This window comes from Juglans microcarpa x Juglans regia, chromosome 8S, assembly GCF_004785595.1.
Source record: "Juglans microcarpa x Juglans regia isolate MS1-56 chromosome 8S, Jm3101_v1.0, whole genome shotgun sequence".
Classification (NCBI taxonomy): domain Eukaryota; kingdom Viridiplantae; phylum Streptophyta; class Magnoliopsida; order Fagales; family Juglandaceae; genus Juglans; species Juglans microcarpa x Juglans regia.
This window is the reverse complement of record NC_054609.1, coordinates 679,830-698,468: the sequence shown is the minus strand read 5'-3', so window position 1 is coordinate 698,468 and position 18,639 is coordinate 679,830. Positions and strand designations below refer to the sequence as shown.

Below are 18,639 nucleotides of genomic sequence, written 5' to 3'. Positions count from 1 at the left end.
TGTAAAGTTGTGGAAAACAGATGAGCTCTCTTTTTCCACAGTACTTGTTTCTTCATGTAGTAGGTTTGCCCCATGCTCTCAGATTAGTTTCAAAGAACATTTTAAGATGGGAGAATCTTCGTATTTTTGTCCGAACTTTAAGGGAGAAAGGTAGACACTTTTTGATTTTGATATGAGAGGAGATAAATTGATATGAAAGTTGAATAAAATATTGTTAGAATGTATTTTTTTAATATTATTTTTATTTTAAGATTTGAAAAAGTTTTGAATTGTTTATTTTATTTTGTGTGAAAATTTGATAAAGTTGTAATGATTAGATTATATGAGATGAGTTGAGATGAACTGTAAAAACAAATGAGGCCAAATGACCAATCTCGATTCCTTCAAATGAGCTATAGACTCGAACACTTTGAAAAGTGAATTTGAAAGACCTTGCAAAGAAATTATCTTATTTGAAGATGAGATGATATAGAATATCACTCTTTTTTAAATAATGGTAGATACAGTCATGAAATGCACAATATTCGTACACTCATTTTGAAAAAAAGTAAAATCTAATATTAAAAAATTATTTTTTTAAGTGAATCACATATTTACTCACTTTATCAAAAGAAATGCATAGTACTTATACACTCTATGACTACAAATATCATTTATGTTTCCAAATTGATAGAGAGAGGTGAAGAGAATATTAGTGCAAATGGATAAAAGTAATATCAGGAACAAGTCTCAAATATACAAATATTGCACAAGCCTTTTGTTAAAAAGTAAACTCTCACAAATAAAAAAAAAAATGAACCTTTTACACCTTTTCACGGTAGGAACCACTTTTTCATAAAAGACTTGCACGAAGCTTGTAGTGTATATATCATTATTCATTATTGCCAGAATTTAGGTTTGGTATGTTTCTTACAAGAACATTACCTGCAAGCAATTTCTGGCACTCAAAGCAACATACAAGTACAAGTAGACCAATCTTAAGAGTCCTGAAGATGATCCTAATTGTTGCACAAGAAGGAAACTTATGATACATCATAACACAACTGAAGTTCATATGAGAGGTTGGTGTACACACAAGAAATGACCCAAAACATGAGAGCAATCGAAAGAGGATTGAACTCAAATCCACTTCTACTAGATGCCTACAACGTTAGCCTCAAATAAATAGGTCCATCAGCTACACCACAAATTGAGAGACATCAAAAAAGCCCGATCCCCGTTCGAGTGAGAGATTAGAATAATACACAGAGATTGTTAGTGAACATCTAGTCTTTCATTGCTCTTGCCTCAAGACCCCCTTCGGGTCGTTTTACAAGATAGTATGGCATGTAGGTTCCAAGAAGTTTATCCCATATGGGAAAGAAAGGCTGAGAATAGTTGTACTTCAAGCCTGGGAGTTGATGATGGATGTCATGATAAGCACTGTTGTTCTGGAAGATAATATGGAAGATATTTCCAGGCAACCAAAGACCACAGTGATCATCGACAGTTTTAACAACGGCAAAGCAGAAGAAAATCACAGCCGTTCTTGCAGTCATTCCTGAGACCAGAAAAGATATAGCTCCGCCCAAAGTGTCGAGCAACAGACCTTCAAGCGGGTGATTGTAAAGGGCCCCAATTGCATAGGGTACAACCAGCCTGTGATGCTGGGAGTGCACATGGCGGTACAGAAATTTGTTCTGATGCATGTAGCGATGCACAAAGTACTGCCATGTGTCCATCACAAACATTGCAACCACAATCTGTACAATTTGGACAGGAATGGAAGGCTGAATCGTGATCCCTGATGTATCAGCCTTTGAGGTCAACTGTAGCAACAATGCAAGAGCATTTGTCAAATTTAAGACAGCAAAGATACTGAAAAGGGGAAGATAATAATTCAGTCAATATACAGTATACCAAAGTGTAGAGGTAACTCTATGTGTTCTATTATGACTTATAAGCCACACATATACTAGCTGTAAAATGCTTGATATCCACTAGTCTAGAACATACCAAGTTTCCACTTACTGGCACGCCTTATGTACTTAAGACAGTAAAGCTACTCAATCAACCCAAAATTATCCAACAAGCATTATAATGTCGCAATTACAAACATTTTCTTATTTCAATAAGGTATATGAAGTTTTGAATTCAGAGAACTTCCAAAATATGAAGCAATAGAAAAAACTGGGAACCATCCAAAATCACTTTATAATCAAACAATCCACGTGATCTTCACAATGCCCATGTCAACGATAAAAGCATGTCAGACCGGGGTGAGTTGGCAATGGTTCGTCTCTGCGGTCAACATCTTGCCCTTATGGATCGTAATTGACAAGCTAAACTTGTCCTCCATCAAACAAAGACACTAATCTTAAACTTTATTATTTAGATGACAAGCTTTACAGCATTGTTCAAGGCTTCCACATTTGGTCTGTATTATACACATATTAGACCCCAAAAAGCCGTAATCCTTTACTTATACCCCACTTCACCTTGACAATTAGGGCACAACGTTCTTAAAGCCTAAATTCTCATTTTATATCTGCATTTGTATTCTCAAGATTTTTTAGGAAAAAGTTGCCATGACAATGTCAACTCGTAATGTAAAATTTTTGTTTTGATAAGTAAAAGATATTTTATTGATACTGAAACAGGCATGGTATTCATAATGTAACATCTGTCATACCAGCCTCTGCAATGCGGAATCCACGTCAGGACCCAGTACCTAAATTTAGCAAATGGAATGCGCACAGTGCAAAGAAGTGGTGTTTAATCCCACAATGAATTTAACAAAGAACAGGTCCCATATGAATTCATTAGTGGTATAAAGTAGAAAGGCTAGCCCAAACCATCGGGTTGGATGTCCTACACAGATAACTGTGTGGGATCTTTTGCAAACATTGTCATCTCATAGAGAGGCTTTCCTCAATACCCTTCCCTTCAAAGTAGGTAATAGGCAATAGATGGCATTGGTTTAAATGCGACATCAGTTAGAACTTCGAAGGCATTTTGCTTAGCAGCTTTGAAAATGAGAGGCACAACTTTCTCATGAGAAATGATTCTAGCTCTGTTATGCACGCTATGTCGGATTAAAGTCACTTCAAGAGGCAAGGTAAACCATAGGACCTGACATATATAAAATTCTTACATGCGGATAGATTACTGTGCACTTATTTTCAACCAAGCATCCATCTTTTCGATATCATAGAAGATGGTGTTTTATTTTTTAAAGAGGATAGCCAGTGATGACAACATTGCAAAGAATGACAATGATGGGGATGATGAAAATGGTCGTAGTGATTTTCCCATTACTTTATTTCACTGCCTTGCTCGTCAAATCCATAAAATATGAACTCCTAGGAAATGCGGCCTACTCACTTGAACCATGACACAAATTAATAGAATGAGTTCGACAACTGACCAGGAAGAGCGCCTGGGCAACGGTCGCCTGGACGAGTTGCTGCAGCAAAACTCCCTTGACCACAGACGAGAGGTGCACCGAATTCTTCACTGCCTCCTCTTTCTTAGAATGCAAGCGGTAATTGTCCAGAGGCGGCAGCAGCTGATAAAACCCCGCGTACAACCAGTACACCACGATTGGGGCAAACGTGCCCATCGCTTCGTCGCTCACATATCCTTCCCAGAAAACCATGGCCAACTCGCGAATTCACAAGCGAAACCGATCAAAGTTTAAGCTTTAACTAACTCAAGGAATCGGATTCGAAGCTACATTACAGTTCAAGATCTATAATTTCATCTGCTAATCTTTACCCTGTAACGTGGAAGGCAAAAAGAATCATATACTGCATTAAAATATCAAAAAACCCGATTGGTTATCGAGAAAACGTAGGAAAAGAAAGTGAAGGATATGCTTTTGAAGTGTATACTGTACAACTTTTTTAAGAAAAAAAAAATTATCCGTTTTTACTTATAAAGAGAAAAAGAAAAGGAATGCAATGCCATGCCACTTAAGTTAACGCAAGCCCAAAAGACTTGCATTAGGCCCAGATGGCAACGTAGAATCTAAAACTCAAATTTTGAATTTTTTTTCCTTTCCCTATCGTTTTCTCGGCAGCCAAACAAAAGAATTCTTTTCGTAAAAAAAAAAAAACACATGTACAAAAAAAAAAAAAAAAAAGAAGAAACAATACAAACATATAAACTACGCATTGGCTTACAGAGATCCGGGTTGGTCAAAATGCTGTAATTCTAAAAAAAATGTCCCGTAAGAGAGCAAAAAACGTGTTTGGTCGGATTCGGATCTAGGAGTTAATAGGAACAACAGTTGAAAGCTCCAGTCAGATTCAAGAGATCCCGAATTTGAAAACGAAAAGGAGAATTAATAAATCCTTCGGCGTTTTTCAAAAGAGTCGTGGAAATAAAGACTGATGTTTGTTTGGAAGACGGGAAAAAAATGACGATCATCAATGATGTGAAGAGATATTTCCACTTTCCTGCTCGGAGGATTATTATTTTTTAATTCTTTACTTTTTATTTTTGGTGTACACGTTTGAAGTTTATGGCTTTCTGCGAGGATCAGGAAACTAGTTTTGGATTAGAGACGTCAGAGTTTTGAAGCTGGGGTGGCCCGGCGGGCGACAAGATCTCGGATTCTCATCCGATTCTTCAAATTTTAATTAATACGTAACTTTTTCTTTTTTTAACTAATCATTTAAAATTTGAAATCTATATTAAATTAATTATTATACTCTTCATAATAATATTTTATTTTTATTTTTTATTATTTTTATTTTTTTAATTAATTTTTATTTTCATAATCTTCAATAACTTCCAACAATCATATTCATTTTCAGTTTTACAATCCAACAATCTATAATGGTAAAATCTCATATGTATATAAATCTCATATCTATAATATAATAATTTCAAAAAATATTTTTAGATTTACTATACTTCTTTTCATATTTGAAAATAATAATGAATTTACTATAATTTATATTTTAAATGAAAACAATTTAACTAATTCAATGTGGAGTAAATATGAATGATATTTGCTAAATTTAAAGATGAAAATACATTTGGCTAATCTAATAACAATACTCTTATGGGGACCAGTCTTTTTATCCGAAACGTCTGTATGCAATCGCAGATGCAATTAGTTATGACAACAGTACTATTTGAAGTCTTTATTATTCATATTATATAATTTTATTTTATATTATGTCACATGAATAATATATAGTATGAAAATTTTCAAATATAATTATTTTGTGCATTTGATACACTTCTCTCACTACTTATGAGACGAGAAGTTGGTTTATAAATATTGTGCATGAGCGGCACATTCTTTTTTAAAAAAAATAGAATCTACCATTAAAGAAGATGAGAAACTGGGATTATAATTCAAGACAACCCAGGGGAGATTTTAATCTTACTTAGTTCTCAAAGGTCTTTTTAGTCCAAACTAGTGCTTGCAGAATGCATGGCCTTGTGGAAAGCGATAAATTTGTGTCTTGAATTGAATATTCGAAATATCATTTTTTTAAGGAGATGATATCATATAGGGGTGGCAATATGTGACACGATCCGTTAACACAACACGATAAAAGTAAGTTAGGGTTTACCCTTAACAAATTCGGGTCAAAACGGGTTGACCCGTTAAGACACGATAGCTTAACGGGTTGATAACGGGTCAACCCGTTATGACCCGTTAAGAAAGTTAAAGTTACAATTATACCCTTATACCTAAAAAATAAAATTGTTGGAATTTTAATTTCGATATTTTTATTATTTGGATTCTAATTTTAGACTTGTAGTTAGTTTTATATTTTTTATAGATATTGTGATTTTAATATTTATATAAAATTATGCTAAACTTAACTAGATAAAATGAATTAATTTTGGGTCTGTTTCAATCCATTTATATAAACGGGTCAAAATAAGTTAACACGACACGACCCGTTATGTTAATGGGTCGTGTTAGGATTAACACCAGAAGCTTAACGGGTCTGGTTAGGATTGACCAATATAATATAATATATATATATATATCTTGACACAATATAAATATGACTGGTTAATACGATTTGAAATCCCTAATATCATATTGGTGCTAAAGAGTAGAGAAGACTAGAAGGTGAAGTTTACCCCTAGGGCTGGTAACTGTGGAGCACATCTGCTGGCTAAATTGAGTTATTCTTACGAGGTTAAACATGTAAATTTGTAATGATCGGGAGGGGCCCCGGGATCATCTCATGAAATGTCTTAAAAGTCAAACTCTGTATTTGATCAAGTATATGTTTATTTTCAAACCAAGAAAAAAACATAAATTTCTTTGAAAAAAAGACAACCTTTTTAAAAAGTCCAAATTGTCCATCCAAAAGCGTGGCCCATGAGGGGCCGAAGAGCCCTCAAAGGGCCCCCGTGAGGCGGCCACCCGCCAGGTGACTTTTTATTATTATAGTGAGCTGTTCTGCTACCCCACTTTTATTATTGAATGTCAGCGATACCGTCAAAAGGTTTTTTTTATATTTTTTTAATATATTTAAAAAATAAAAAAATATATTAATATATTTAAAATCACTTTCTTAATCACTAAATAAAAAAAAAATTTTTATTAACGATCAAGTGGAGCGGTCAAAAGTGAAAGACAGAGTAATTTTTTTCTTCTTCTTCTTCTTATTATTAACTTTTAGGTTTTTTTTATTATTTTTTTATAATACTTATACCAACATGACATCTCGAGTGTGTATAAATAGGACACGGATGTTCTTCCGACTAGTAAAGAGATAATAAATATAAGATATGTCAGCATTTTCTACTTCCAAAGTATTGGACAGTTGTATGGGAAATGTTCGGATAATGAGTTGAAATGAAAGTTAAAAATTGAATAAATTATTATTAAATATTATTATTATTTTAAAATTTAAAAAAATTAAATTGTTTACTATATTTTATATAGAAATAAAAAAGTTATAATAATTAGATGAGATGAGATGATATGTTTTTTATTTCCAAACCTCTCTTGAAGTCTTTTGTAAAAATGTTAGTTTCACTTAAAAAAATACCTTTTTTATATTTTTTTTCTTTTTATTTAAACATTTTTTAAACATTCTTAACCATTAACAAAAAATAAAAAAAAATATATAATTTACTAATAATTATTTCCTTAACCATTAATAATTACTAAATTAATTATTACTATTTTGAAGGCTTGATTCCCTCAAAACAACCGCAAGGTAGAATTTGGGAGCAGTTTTTCAATGTTCATATGATTCACCTATATGCAATATATTCACTCCATTCTTATTCTACTTTGTTGATTGCATATAAATCCTTATATCAATTATTTTTACTTTTAAATTGATAGATAATGACATGTTAATATTAGTGAAAAAGCTTTGTACACAAGATAAATCAAGACGATGGCGGGTAACAGTACTAATAAAGATATATTAGATACAGTTTTAGAGTATATAAATTTTGCGTATTCACTTTTTTAAAAAATAGGGTCTATTATTACTTTTTTTTATGTGAGTCTCAAGTTTACTCATTTAAAAAAAAAAAAATGCGTGACTTACACATTTTAAGACTGAAAATGTCATATAAGATGATGGAGACACATGTTATGTTATAAGAAATTGCACCGAAAATGCACATTCCCGTGCACTTTACGTGTAACCAAGTCGTGTCCCAAAACCTTTGATAACGTGTGTTTTCTCAAAATAGGAACATATTTTGATTATGATCGCTTTCAGCAGACAGTGTGAAAGGGGATAGAGTATAGCCCTATCAAATACAAATACGTTGAAAAGGACTCCAACCCAAGTGTGAACGAGAAAGAAGAGTATCATATTCATAGAACCAAAGTCAAATACAATTCCCTTCAAAGCATTTTGGAAGAGGGTTCGTCATAGGTAGAAAAACGTAGGGATTCTTATTTTAGGAGTATGCATGAAGTTTGACAAATTGGTTCAACCATGTGAATATATGCTTAATATCTAGCTTCAAATAAATATTTGTGATTTTAATACACTACAAGAAATCATGTATTTTTCAACGCTCAAAATCGTCGCAAATATCCATAATAATCGCTGCATTTGATCATTTTTGGCGATTTATAAATCGCTGCAGGTTTGACGAAATCCTAAAGTCGATTTTGATCAATTTCAACGATAGGCAAAAATGTCACAAAAAACTACTATTTCTGACAATTTTAATCTATCACAAATGTCTCAAAAATCGATGGAAATGACCTTCCTGTTTACCACTAAAATCGCTGAAAAAAGTTATTTCCGACGATATATATCATCACAAAAAGTTAATAAATCGCTGCAAATAACTCATTATTTTTTCTAACGATTTTAAATTATCGTCGTCATTATGTATTTCTAGCGTCTATGTTTCGTTGCAAAAAATATGTTTCTGCTAAAAAAATATTTCCGGCAAAATTTACTTGCTGGAAAATATTTTTCAAGAAAAAAAAAAAAGTACAAGAACAGAATACACAAATTACTTAAGCCCACAAAAAATGCATAGAAAAGTTCTTTTGAAGTACATATGCAATTTTAACATAAAATTTGCATAAACTACCCTATTTAGAAAAGTTTCAAAGCTATCCTAATTAATTAATTTGAAGCAAAGTTAGTAGATCAACTAGGATTTAATTTACTTTACTTAATAACACGAAGGGTACATAGAAAATAACAACAAAGTACTCAAGGATTCCTTACCAAGACCATGCAAAAAATGCCAGCTGAAAGGAATTCTCCATGCAACCCAAAAACAACAAGTACCAAGTCAGAATAAAGGTATTAAGTACTGCTTAATGCATCTATATTTTTTCTCATGATTAAAAAATGTATTTTCTTAAATTATATATAATAGAAAAGTATTATAAGGAAATTAGGAATTGCCCGAAACAGTATGAATTGGATAAGGTAGAGAATCAGTTTCTGCCGACCAAACAAGAAAAAGTGGTCACTGGCCTCACAAGTAAAGTTCTTCTAACAACATTAGATTCCTCTAACAACAGTATCCTCTAATAAGCATGCAACATAATTCAAAATGAAATAAGTTCTTGGTCTTAAGCAACAAGATCTATTTAATCACTAATCACTATAAGTAAACAAGCATGAGACATGCCACAAACTGCATTTTTCTAAGTTTTGAATTCAAACTTTTTTAAGTAGGAAAAATAGGTCCTGTAATCCAGTTTTTTTAAGTTTTAGTCAGATTTTAAGACCCTAGTTTTTTCATTTTGTGACCAACTTAGTAAGTAGACCTGGTAAACAAAAAGTAGCAAATGAAATACACCCCTCCATGACCAATTTCTTTGTCCTTTGTCTTCCCCCATATATAATATATGTATATATAACTGTAAGATATAATTAATTCACCTAAATAGTGCAGCAAATAGAAAAAGATAGCAGACAGACATGACAACACAGTAATATAAATTCAGAAATCAACACCATAATCTGCATTCACTCACAACCATAGAATAAATCAATAGAGCATAGGAAAAAGATATATAGGCACTCTTATACATAATGAACATGAATGGGAGAAATATTTTCAGGAAGAAGTATAGTTAAATCTATAGCATAACCTTTTTGCTTAAACTATAGAGCATGGAACAAAACAAGGCGAAAAATCATCTCACATCTTCAAGTAGTAGATTACACGAATTATGCATGTTTCTACCTTCTCTCCACTTGGTTACACACCTAACTAAACAAGTATTAGGGGAAAAATGTAAGGACAGAGGAGGTTGGAAGACACCATGACAGAATCTGTTACAGAAAATTTCAGAACTTGGAAGTCTGTTTGCTGCTATCTTTTTAGGTGCTAAATGTGAGCTAAGAGAGGTAAAAATGATGGATTTTAAAACTAAACTGAACTTAGTCTTCTTACAAATGAAATTTAAGTCAAAGTTCTAACCTTGTAGAGTGAAGATATAAGCCAAAAATGAAGGGAAAACTACTGCAGCATAAATAGAAAACATCACAAATTTCCTGATATACTCTTTTTTACCAAGCAATATTGAGACAATGCAATGTCATCATCTTAAAAATAAAAACTCTTATAGGAAAAAATCATTTAAAAATGCAATGCAAGTCATTACATTAAAATTCATGAGTAAAGAGGGTATGACTAGCATCCCAATATGCTAGCCATACCATCCACATTAGAAACAAAGACTGTAATCCTTTCACTTCACAGGAGTATCACTACTAATATTTTTTTCCTTAAGTAGTGAGTGTTAAAAAAAAGATTAAATCATTTCCATGGAAGCTCAAAGAGTGGTGGTGATCTATGATGCATCAACAAAAGGTCAAAGCAGGCTAATTTTCTCCCAATAAAAGATTAAATCACTCCAAATATAAAACTTGATACAAAGTATGTTATTCCAACTTAGCCGCAAAACGTGCTACTTGAGTAACTTAACATATTTTCATTTAGTAAGAAACTTTTATCTATAAGGTCATATGTATATGTATGTGTATGTGTATGTATATGCACTGATCTATGCTTGAAGACCATTCAAGGTCAATTACCATTATACCTTGACTTAATCTCAGTGTTTCAAATACCGTACCATACCGTATCTGTTGGTACGGCCGAAATATTCCGTACCATACTTGCCGGTACGGTCGAAATATATCGTATCGGCCACTAGGCCTGTACATGTAGTGCATATATTTAGTACCGGCCCAAATATCGGCCGTATCGGCCTGTATTTCAGCCCGTACTGGCTAATATTTCAGTCTTTAATTTTTTTCATTTTTTCAAACTACAAGCTCATTTTTTTACCCTCAATTTAGACTAGACTATTCATAATTTATATATATGCATTTATATATAATTTATTCATATATAGACTAGTATTTTGAAATATAATTTATATATATAATTTATTCATATATCGACTATCCTGAAACGGTATTGGTATCAAAATATTTCGTTCCAATGCTTTGACAAGTACGGCGTCCGGTACAATTTTCAAAACATTGGTTAATCTACTCCCACATTTGAAACATTAAAAGACTCACCTCGACAATTTTGGCGTTGGTATCATATACAGACAGTATCTGTAAATCACATATTGATGGTTTTAAGTTCTCATTTAGGGGAAAAGAATCTCAAATGTTTCAAATATAAACACAGATATAACACAAATCCATAAACAAACTAGTGATCACACAAATATAAACACAAAACCTAATCTCCAAACAGAACTAAAAAAGAAATCAAGCAAATATAACAAGATTGAAAAGAACCCAAAAATGTGACAACACAAGGCAATATCAGGGGTGGTCATGGTGGTCGATTGGCGTGGAGTGGTGGCTCGGGAAGAGCACGGTGGCACTGGCGAGACCTGGTGGTGGTGGGTTGCGAACAGAGCAAGGGAGAGAAGGAGCGCATCAGACTGAGAATTGGGTTAGGCGTGGAGGAGAAGGGGGCATCAACGGAGAATTGGCGACGACGTCGACCTGTAAGTGGTGGCAAACGGCGCCCCTAGCGGCAGCAATATAGAGAAATCCGAGAGAGAAAGAGAGGGGTGACACTATATTCAGGGAGACAAGAGATCTGGCGGGAGTGGGCGGAAAAGGAGGGGGTGGCCTTCGACGTGAGGTGGCGATGGCGTGGTGGGAATGTTGGCGACGGGTTGTGCGCGACGGCGTGAGTTGTGTGCGTCGGAGGGATTGGAGAGAGAGAGAGAGAGAAAAAGAGGGAGAGATTGGATGGAGGGAAATGCAAAGGAAAACGAGGCTTTTAATTTAATTAGCTTTTTGCGGCGAGTTTACATCGTTGCTAATAATACTTTAAGTGGCTGTAAATATTTTACAGCTACAATTTTCGTCGCAACAATTATCTATTGTGGTGCTTTTTGCATTCGACGGAAAATAAATTCCGCTACAGCAAAAAAATGTTTATTGCGGCAGAAAAAGTCAGCGCAAGAGCTAATAAAGTCACTGTAAAAACTTAAAAGTTAATTTCTCCATCCGTATTTTCCAAACTCGTGTTTTAATTTACTGGCGAAATTTAAATCGCTGAAAATAAGTATTATTTTCGTTAAATTTTTTTTTTTGCGGCGATTAAAAAATCGTTGGAAATAGTTTTTTCGGCAATTTTGCAAGTTAAAAAATCACTGCAAAAAACTACTTTCGCATTTGCAACGATTGATGAACCGTTGTAACAAGTTTTTTAATATTTTGGCGAATGCTTTTGTTGCAAAAAAATGAAGAATCGCTGCAAAAGACCAATTTATTATTTGCGGCGAATATTATCGTCGTAAAAAGTGAAAAATTGCTGCAAAAGAGCAATTTCAAAATTTGATGTAAAAAAATCACGACGGTGTAAAAACCGTTGCAACTAAAGGCGTTTTGCGGCAATTTATTTCTAACATACATAAAATTGCCTCAAAAAGTCTTATTTGTTGTAGTTATATAACTCTCATTCTCCTTGGAAAAAATTTATTCATAATTTATTTTCTCATAATCTTATCATCATCCCATGATGTTACATTAAATTATAGGTTCATAAGTAAAATATAATAAATAGTCTTCAATAATCTAATATCACATCATATGATAATGTGAGGATGATGAAAATTAGAATGATGAGTAGTATTATTCTTCTTCTTGACGGTTGATTTGAACACAGAAGAGTTTTACTATTTATCTTTCTACACACCACATACCATACTTTTTATTATTATTATTTTTAAACTAATTGAGTTGTTCTACTCATTATCCATATATCATATATTTAGTAAAAGAAAAAAATAAAAATAAAATAAAGAAATTATGTGTGGTGTGAGGTATGAGGATAATGAATTATAAATTATAAATTGAAGATTTTAAAATGTTAAAATCTGAACCAAATCTAAATTTTAAAATTTAAATAGAAGATGTATTTTAATTAAAGGAAAGCTTGGACCACACCTTGTTTGATAAAGACAAGATTCTTAGGTCATCATTTTGACGTTAGAGGTTCTCATCACATGCAAGGTGGCAATAAATTACATTCTATATTATTATTCAACAACGTGACTTTCTTTGGAGTTCGATTAAAAAATCCTATTATTATTGATTAAAAATATTACCTTTTTGTTATTATATTGTTATTAACACAACCTTACTTTTATTTTAAAATTTGTGATCTCTATTTATATTTATTAGAGATATTTTAATTGACTTTATAAGTCAATTATTTACATAAAAAGTTACTTCAAATATAATTCAGACCATAGTAAGTGATCAATAAAAATACAAAAGTTAAAACTCTTAGAATTAAAAATCTGAAAAATTATATTTTTAAATTGATGTGCAGAGCATATAATCCATATTGTTTATAATTTAATTTGAAAGATAAATTTATAAATTAAATCTTATAATTTAAATAAAGTGTATGATATGCTTTACGATTTGAGAATAAAATAATTTAAAAAATTTAATGTTGACACTTATCCCACGGGATAATAATTTTATAATTCTGAGCGAGAGAAAATAATAACTATACTTATCATACTTACGCACCACATATTTTAATTATTTTATTTTTTTATTTTTTATTATAACAAGTATGTGGTATTTGAATAATAAATAAAATAACTCAATTAATTTAATAATAATAAAATAAGATAAAAAATAATTTTAAAATATATAAAATATATAATGTAGGATGATGAGCAGCACTAAACGGAAAAAATAGCCTTATTAGCTATTACCAGCACCCAAATTTCTCTTAAACCAAACACTTTGGGAAGATTTTGACAATTATCACATGCTTTGAGACCACTTAAGCTCAAGTACTGTTGAAACTCTCGAACGACTCACAAGAGTCACACTCACAACCCACTGAAAACCTGAAATCATAGAGAAAGACCGGAACACACCACCCTGCCAGTCCGACAAACACAGTCGCACGCATACCCAGTGATCGTCATCCCACCTAACTCAATCTCAAACCATTCCGGAAAAATAATTAATATTGATTTCCCAGTGACTTGAATTTCAAGGAAACTTCCGGGTAGTGCACTTTATATATGACGCCCGCCAGAGCGCCTCCGCCACGCCCATCTCATAATCTTCTCTGACTAGGTCTACCGCTCATAGTCCAAAACCATTTCTCTCGCTCTCCTCCTCTCACAGTTAAGGTCTTGTTTTTGTTGGGCGTGGTAGGGAATCGATGATGGTGAAATCAAAGTCCTGCCTCGAGGAAGATATGTGGCCACCGGGGTTTCGGTTTCACCCAACGGACGAGGAGCTTGTGCTGTACTATCTAAAGAGGAAGATCTGTGGGAGAAGGCTTAAGCTCGATATCATCGCCGAGGTCGATGTTTACAAGTGGGACCCCGAGGAATTGCCTGGTATCGCATCTGTTTTCCCTTTTCTTTGGTTCATTGAATTGGTTTGTTGCAGAACTGGTTGTTTTGTTTTTGATTGCTATGTGCGCTTTGATCGGTTATGGTGCGATTTGACTGGATGGATTATTGGGTTTGGGTAAGGTTTTGCTTGGTTTGATTGGTTGGGTTCGATAAGTAGTTCCGTTGGGTTTTGGTCAAAGCTATGGTGGGTTTGATTATGATGGAATCGAACTGGGGTTGATTAAAGATTTCGCTTTTGGTGTTAAGAAATATTGTAAAATTGGTTCGCTGCTTAGAATTTAGTAGGGTTTAAGTCGAAGTCTGGTTTTAGTTGGGTTTTGTTCGAAATTTCATTGATTTACTGGTTTTGGTTTGACATGTATGTTGTGCGATTGACTAATCTTGTTTCATGTATTTGATAGTATATATTTCTTTTTAATTTCATTACATGTACTTTTTGATTCAACTCTAAAAAAAATATTTACTTTTTGATTCAGACGTGCTTCTAGTTCGGTTGATCTATATATGTGGTTTGTTGTTTGACAGTATGTATTAGATTGGTTTCTAGTAGGGAAACACTAGTTTCACAGAGGATTTCTAAATCCTCTACCGAATTTTTTATTTTTATTTTTTGTTTACTTAGTGATTAAGTAAGTGTTTTTAAATGAATATGTGATTTTTTTTTAACAAAGATATCTAAATAGTTTAAAAAATGGTGAAAGAAAAAGTAAAAAAAAAAATAAAAAAAAGATTTTAACTGATCGGCAGAGGATTTCAGAAATCCTCTGTGGACGTAGCAACGTCCTTCTAGTAGGGTTTAAAGCTATTTGTACGGTTTTTTTTTTTTTTTTTTTGTAGCCAAGTGTAAAAATTTTAGTTTTTTTATTTATTATTATTTTTTATAGGAAGTGTAAAAATATTAGTTGATTGTTAGGATTAGCATCAAAAGGGATTTGCTGAATGTTTACCATCAGCATCTGTTTTTTCGTTTTCCAGACCTAGAATGTATACAAGTGATGGTTCAGTTTTTCGGTGTTTTTTTAATTGAAAAAAAAATAACAAGTTCAGCTGTTCAGGCTTGAAATCAATTGATTTGGGTTATCTATATTGTCCATGTAATAATCTTCTGGTTGGTTTATCCCCATCGGCTATTATTGATTCTTGACACTACTCTTTGAGATCCTAGAAAGTGGAGTTGAAAGTTCTTGCAGGAAATGATCTTTGTTGGGTTTTAACTACTTTCTAGCTTTGTTTTGATTTTGGGTTGATTGAATTTTGGGTTTCTGACTGAACCTAATTACAGGGCTATCTATACTTAAATCTGGAGATAGGCAATGGTTCTTTTTCAGTTCGAGAGATAGGAAGTACCCTAATGGAGGACGGTCAAATAGAGCAACCAGCCATGGGTATTGGAAAGCAACAGGAAAGGATCGTAGCATTACCTGCAACTCTCGGATAGTGGGAGTAAAGAAGACCTTGGTTTTCTATAGGGGGCGTGCACCAAATGGGGAGCGCACTGACTGGGTGATGCATGAGTATATTGTGGACGAGGAGGAGCTTAAAAGATGCCAGAATGTACAGGTATTACCTCGTATGATGTAACTTTGATACCTTTCTTATCTTTGGCTGGTGTTAACTGATATTGTATGCTTTTTAATATTTCAGGAGTATTATGCTCTTTACAAGCTTTACAAAAAAAGTGGACCTGGTCCTAAAAATGGTGAGCAATATGGGGCTCCATTTAAAGAAGAAGAATGGGTTGATGATGAATGCTCGGATTTTAACAACTCTGCTGATAGGGATATCTCAGTAAAACAACTAAACGAGGTTACTTCTGTCTCTGTTGTGAGAGTCAATGGTCAAGTCCAGTCTACATTAGATGGATTTGAGGAGTTCATGAAGCGAATTGCAGATGAGACTGAGCTTGACCAGCCACAAACCAATGATTATGCTCATAACCAATCTCAGGTTAGATTGTAGCTTCATTCTTCACAGTATTTTTTTCTCCTCTTGATTTTTATCAAAAGGTGATATTGCTGCTTGTTCCGATCATTGCATCCTGACACGAAAAAATTCACAATGGAGTGAACTGCACCAATTTTTTTTTTTACAAGTAGATACACCAAGATTTTAGAGAAATAATGGTCTAAAGTAAATGTATATGTGTGGCCTACTTGGCAACTGTTGTCTTGACAAGAATTTATGCACTGCAATTTTTGACATTGCAATCTATAACCTCCTAGGAGAATTAGAAACTTTGTACTTTTTACATCCTTTGCATTTCTGTTGAACTCTATGGCCTCCAGTCTTGAGACAAATGTATTTTCTCCACCATATGAATATCGAGTAGATCATGGGTTCAGGTTTTTTTTTTTCTTTTTTTTTTAAATTAAATAATTGTTTCTGTATCGTGCTAACTAATATGTTATGGAACACATATTGATTTTTATGATTTCATCTTATAGGTTGGTGTAGAAGAAACACAGAGTACCATGGTGGATCCATCCTCCAGGGAAGGTATCACTAATGAACCCAGCAGAGCGCTGCAACCAAGTGGTCAGCTGTATGATGTGCCGGCCAGCTTTGGCCACAGACAGTCAGCCACTTCTCAACTGCTAATTCACGATACACTGGAGGCTATATCTGCTCCAAATCGTAAAGAAAATGAACCTCTCGTAATACATGAAGAGGACTTCCTGGAAATTGATGATCTCCTCAATCCCCAACCTGGTTTTGACAATAACAAAGTTGTCGAGAACTTGCATTTTCAGGCTGATGGACTGTGTGAGTTTGACCGGTACCATGATGCGGCAATGTTTCTTCATGACATTGGCTCAATCAATTCACATATAGTTGCAGATCCATATATAAATATCATTGAGAATAATATGGTAAACCAATTTGATTATCAATTGCAACCCAATCTAGATGGTGCTGGTCAGATTGACAATCAGCCATGGACACATGATCAAGGGAGAAACATCCATACTTCTGCAGAATCAAACCTGGGTCCTTTTATTCCACCACCCTCTGGTAAGTAAACATGTAGAGATTCATTGCCCACGCCATTGCTTTGCCTTTTCTTACGGAGCTGTGTCTTTGTTTTGGACTAAGTTGCTGGCTTCAATTGTCCATCCAAACAGAGCTTTTGTTCAGATGGTTGGTTTTGGTTGTTATGCCATGATACAGATGGCAAGAAACTGATGTGACAAAAGCAAGTCTGTTAGCTTGAAGGGCTCTTCTAATCAAGCATTCCTGTTTTGCATCATAAATATAATGATTTGAACGTTTAATCTCTTGAAAAATTTTCCTATCTCCTTTTGGGGGAAAAAACAAGTTTAATCAAGTTTCAAGAGATATGTCTATGTTATGCTGTAGACATCTGTTAATATTGTGGTTTCTGATCATGTGTAGGCATCGAATGTGATCCTACAAACCTTCCCACCATAGAAAATGAAAATGGCTGCGAGGATGGTGATGCTGCTAGTCCGTTCTCATCCGCACTTTGGGCGTTTGTGGAGTCAATACCCACAACTCCTGCAGCGGCTTCGGAGAACGCTTTGGTGAATCGTGCTTTTGAGCGAATGTCTAGCTTTGGTCGGGTTAGATTGAAACTGAAAAACACAAATGTCTCTGTCGGAAGTGGTGCTGAAACTGTTAGGAGGAGGGCAGGCATTAGCAAGGGAATTTTGTTAATTTCAGTTATTGGATTGGTCTGTGCAATCTTGTGGGCGCTGATTGGAACTAATGTAAAAGTGTTGGGGACAAGCATATCCTCCTGAACATATGAACATCAAGTTTTCTGCTATATTCGTTCGGGTATTGCCGGAATTAGTGGAAATGCTTAACTCATTAACTAAGGATATCATCATATGATTCATCTCTCTGTGAATTTTGTATGTCAGGAAGGCAATATGTCAAAATTACTGGTTTCTTAAATGAAGAATTTGTTTATTTAACAAATTCTTTTTGGGTAATTAACCAATTATTTTAATTTTAAGTCTATATATAGAATACATCATCCACATCATTTAAATGATAGGATTTGATTTATAAAATTTAAATTTATCTTTTAAATTAAATTATGTCACATGTGTGGTGTTTTGTATAAAAACCTTAGAACAATAGTACAAATACTCATTGATTAAGGTTGATTTAGAAAGTATTTCATCTCATCATTATAAATTTATATCGAATTTTTACATAAAATATAATAAATAATTTAATTTTTTTAAATTCTAAAATAATAGTAATATTTTATTTTAATTTTCATATTTCATCTAAAAACATCTTATCTTATTTCTGAATTTAAATCAAGT

General features: G+C 33.4%; 2 protein-coding genes across 3 annotated transcripts; one reads left to right on the top strand and one right to left on the bottom strand.

Annotated features, from left to right (window-relative positions):
* Nucleotides 1-1,095: 1,095 nt before the first annotated feature.
* LOC121245014 (very-long-chain aldehyde decarbonylase GL1-9-like) lies at nt 1,096-4,552 on the bottom strand. 2 transcript variants are annotated; one of them, XM_041143287.1, is made up of 3 exons: nt 4,164-4,552; nt 3,407-3,757; nt 1,096-1,808 (listed from the first exon to the last, which is right to left on the bottom strand). In XM_041143287.1, the coding sequence occupies exons 2-3, from the start codon at nt 3,635-3,637 to the stop codon at nt 1,266-1,268; spliced, it is 774 nt and encodes a 257-aa protein (XP_040999221.1). In that variant the 5' UTR covers nt 3,638-3,757; nt 4,164-4,552; the 3' UTR covers nt 1,096-1,265. The 2 variants fall into 2 exon arrangements, with proteins under 2 accessions (XP_040999221.1, XP_040999222.1); XM_041143288.1 differs by lacking the exon at nt 4,164-4,552 and having other exon boundaries at nt 3,407-4,089.
* A 9,287-nt stretch (nt 4,553-13,839) lies between these two features.
* LOC121244045 (NAC domain-containing protein 17-like) lies at nt 13,840-18,283 on the top strand. The gene is made up of 5 exons (XM_041142088.1): nt 13,840-14,323; nt 15,624-15,901; nt 15,986-16,288; nt 16,786-17,353; nt 17,735-18,283. The coding sequence occupies exons 1-5, from the start codon at nt 14,143-14,145 to the stop codon at nt 18,100-18,102; spliced, it is 1,698 nt and encodes a 565-aa protein (XP_040998022.1). The 5' UTR covers nt 13,840-14,142; the 3' UTR covers nt 18,103-18,283.
* The last annotated feature ends 356 nt before the right edge of the window (nt 18,284-18,639 follow it).

Coding starts and splice junctions, on each gene's coding strand:
- LOC121245014 (XM_041143287.1), bottom strand. CDS start 3,637: ATGGTTTTCTGGGAAGGATATGTGAGCGACGAAGCGATGGGCACGTTT. Junction 1,809..3,406: donor TTGCCCAGGCGCTCTTCCTG/GTCAGTTGTCGA, acceptor TTGTTGCTACAG/TTGACCTCAAAGGCTGATAC.
- LOC121244045 (XM_041142088.1), top strand. CDS start 14,143: ATGATGGTGAAATCAAAGTCCTGCCTCGAGGAAGATATGTGGCCACCG. Junction 14,324..15,623: donor GGACCCCGAGGAATTGCCTG/GTATCGCATCTG, acceptor ACCTAATTACAG/GGCTATCTATACTTAAATCT. Junction 17,354..17,734: donor TTTTATTCCACCACCCTCTG/GTAAGTAAACAT, acceptor GATCATGTGTAG/GCATCGAATGTGATCCTACA.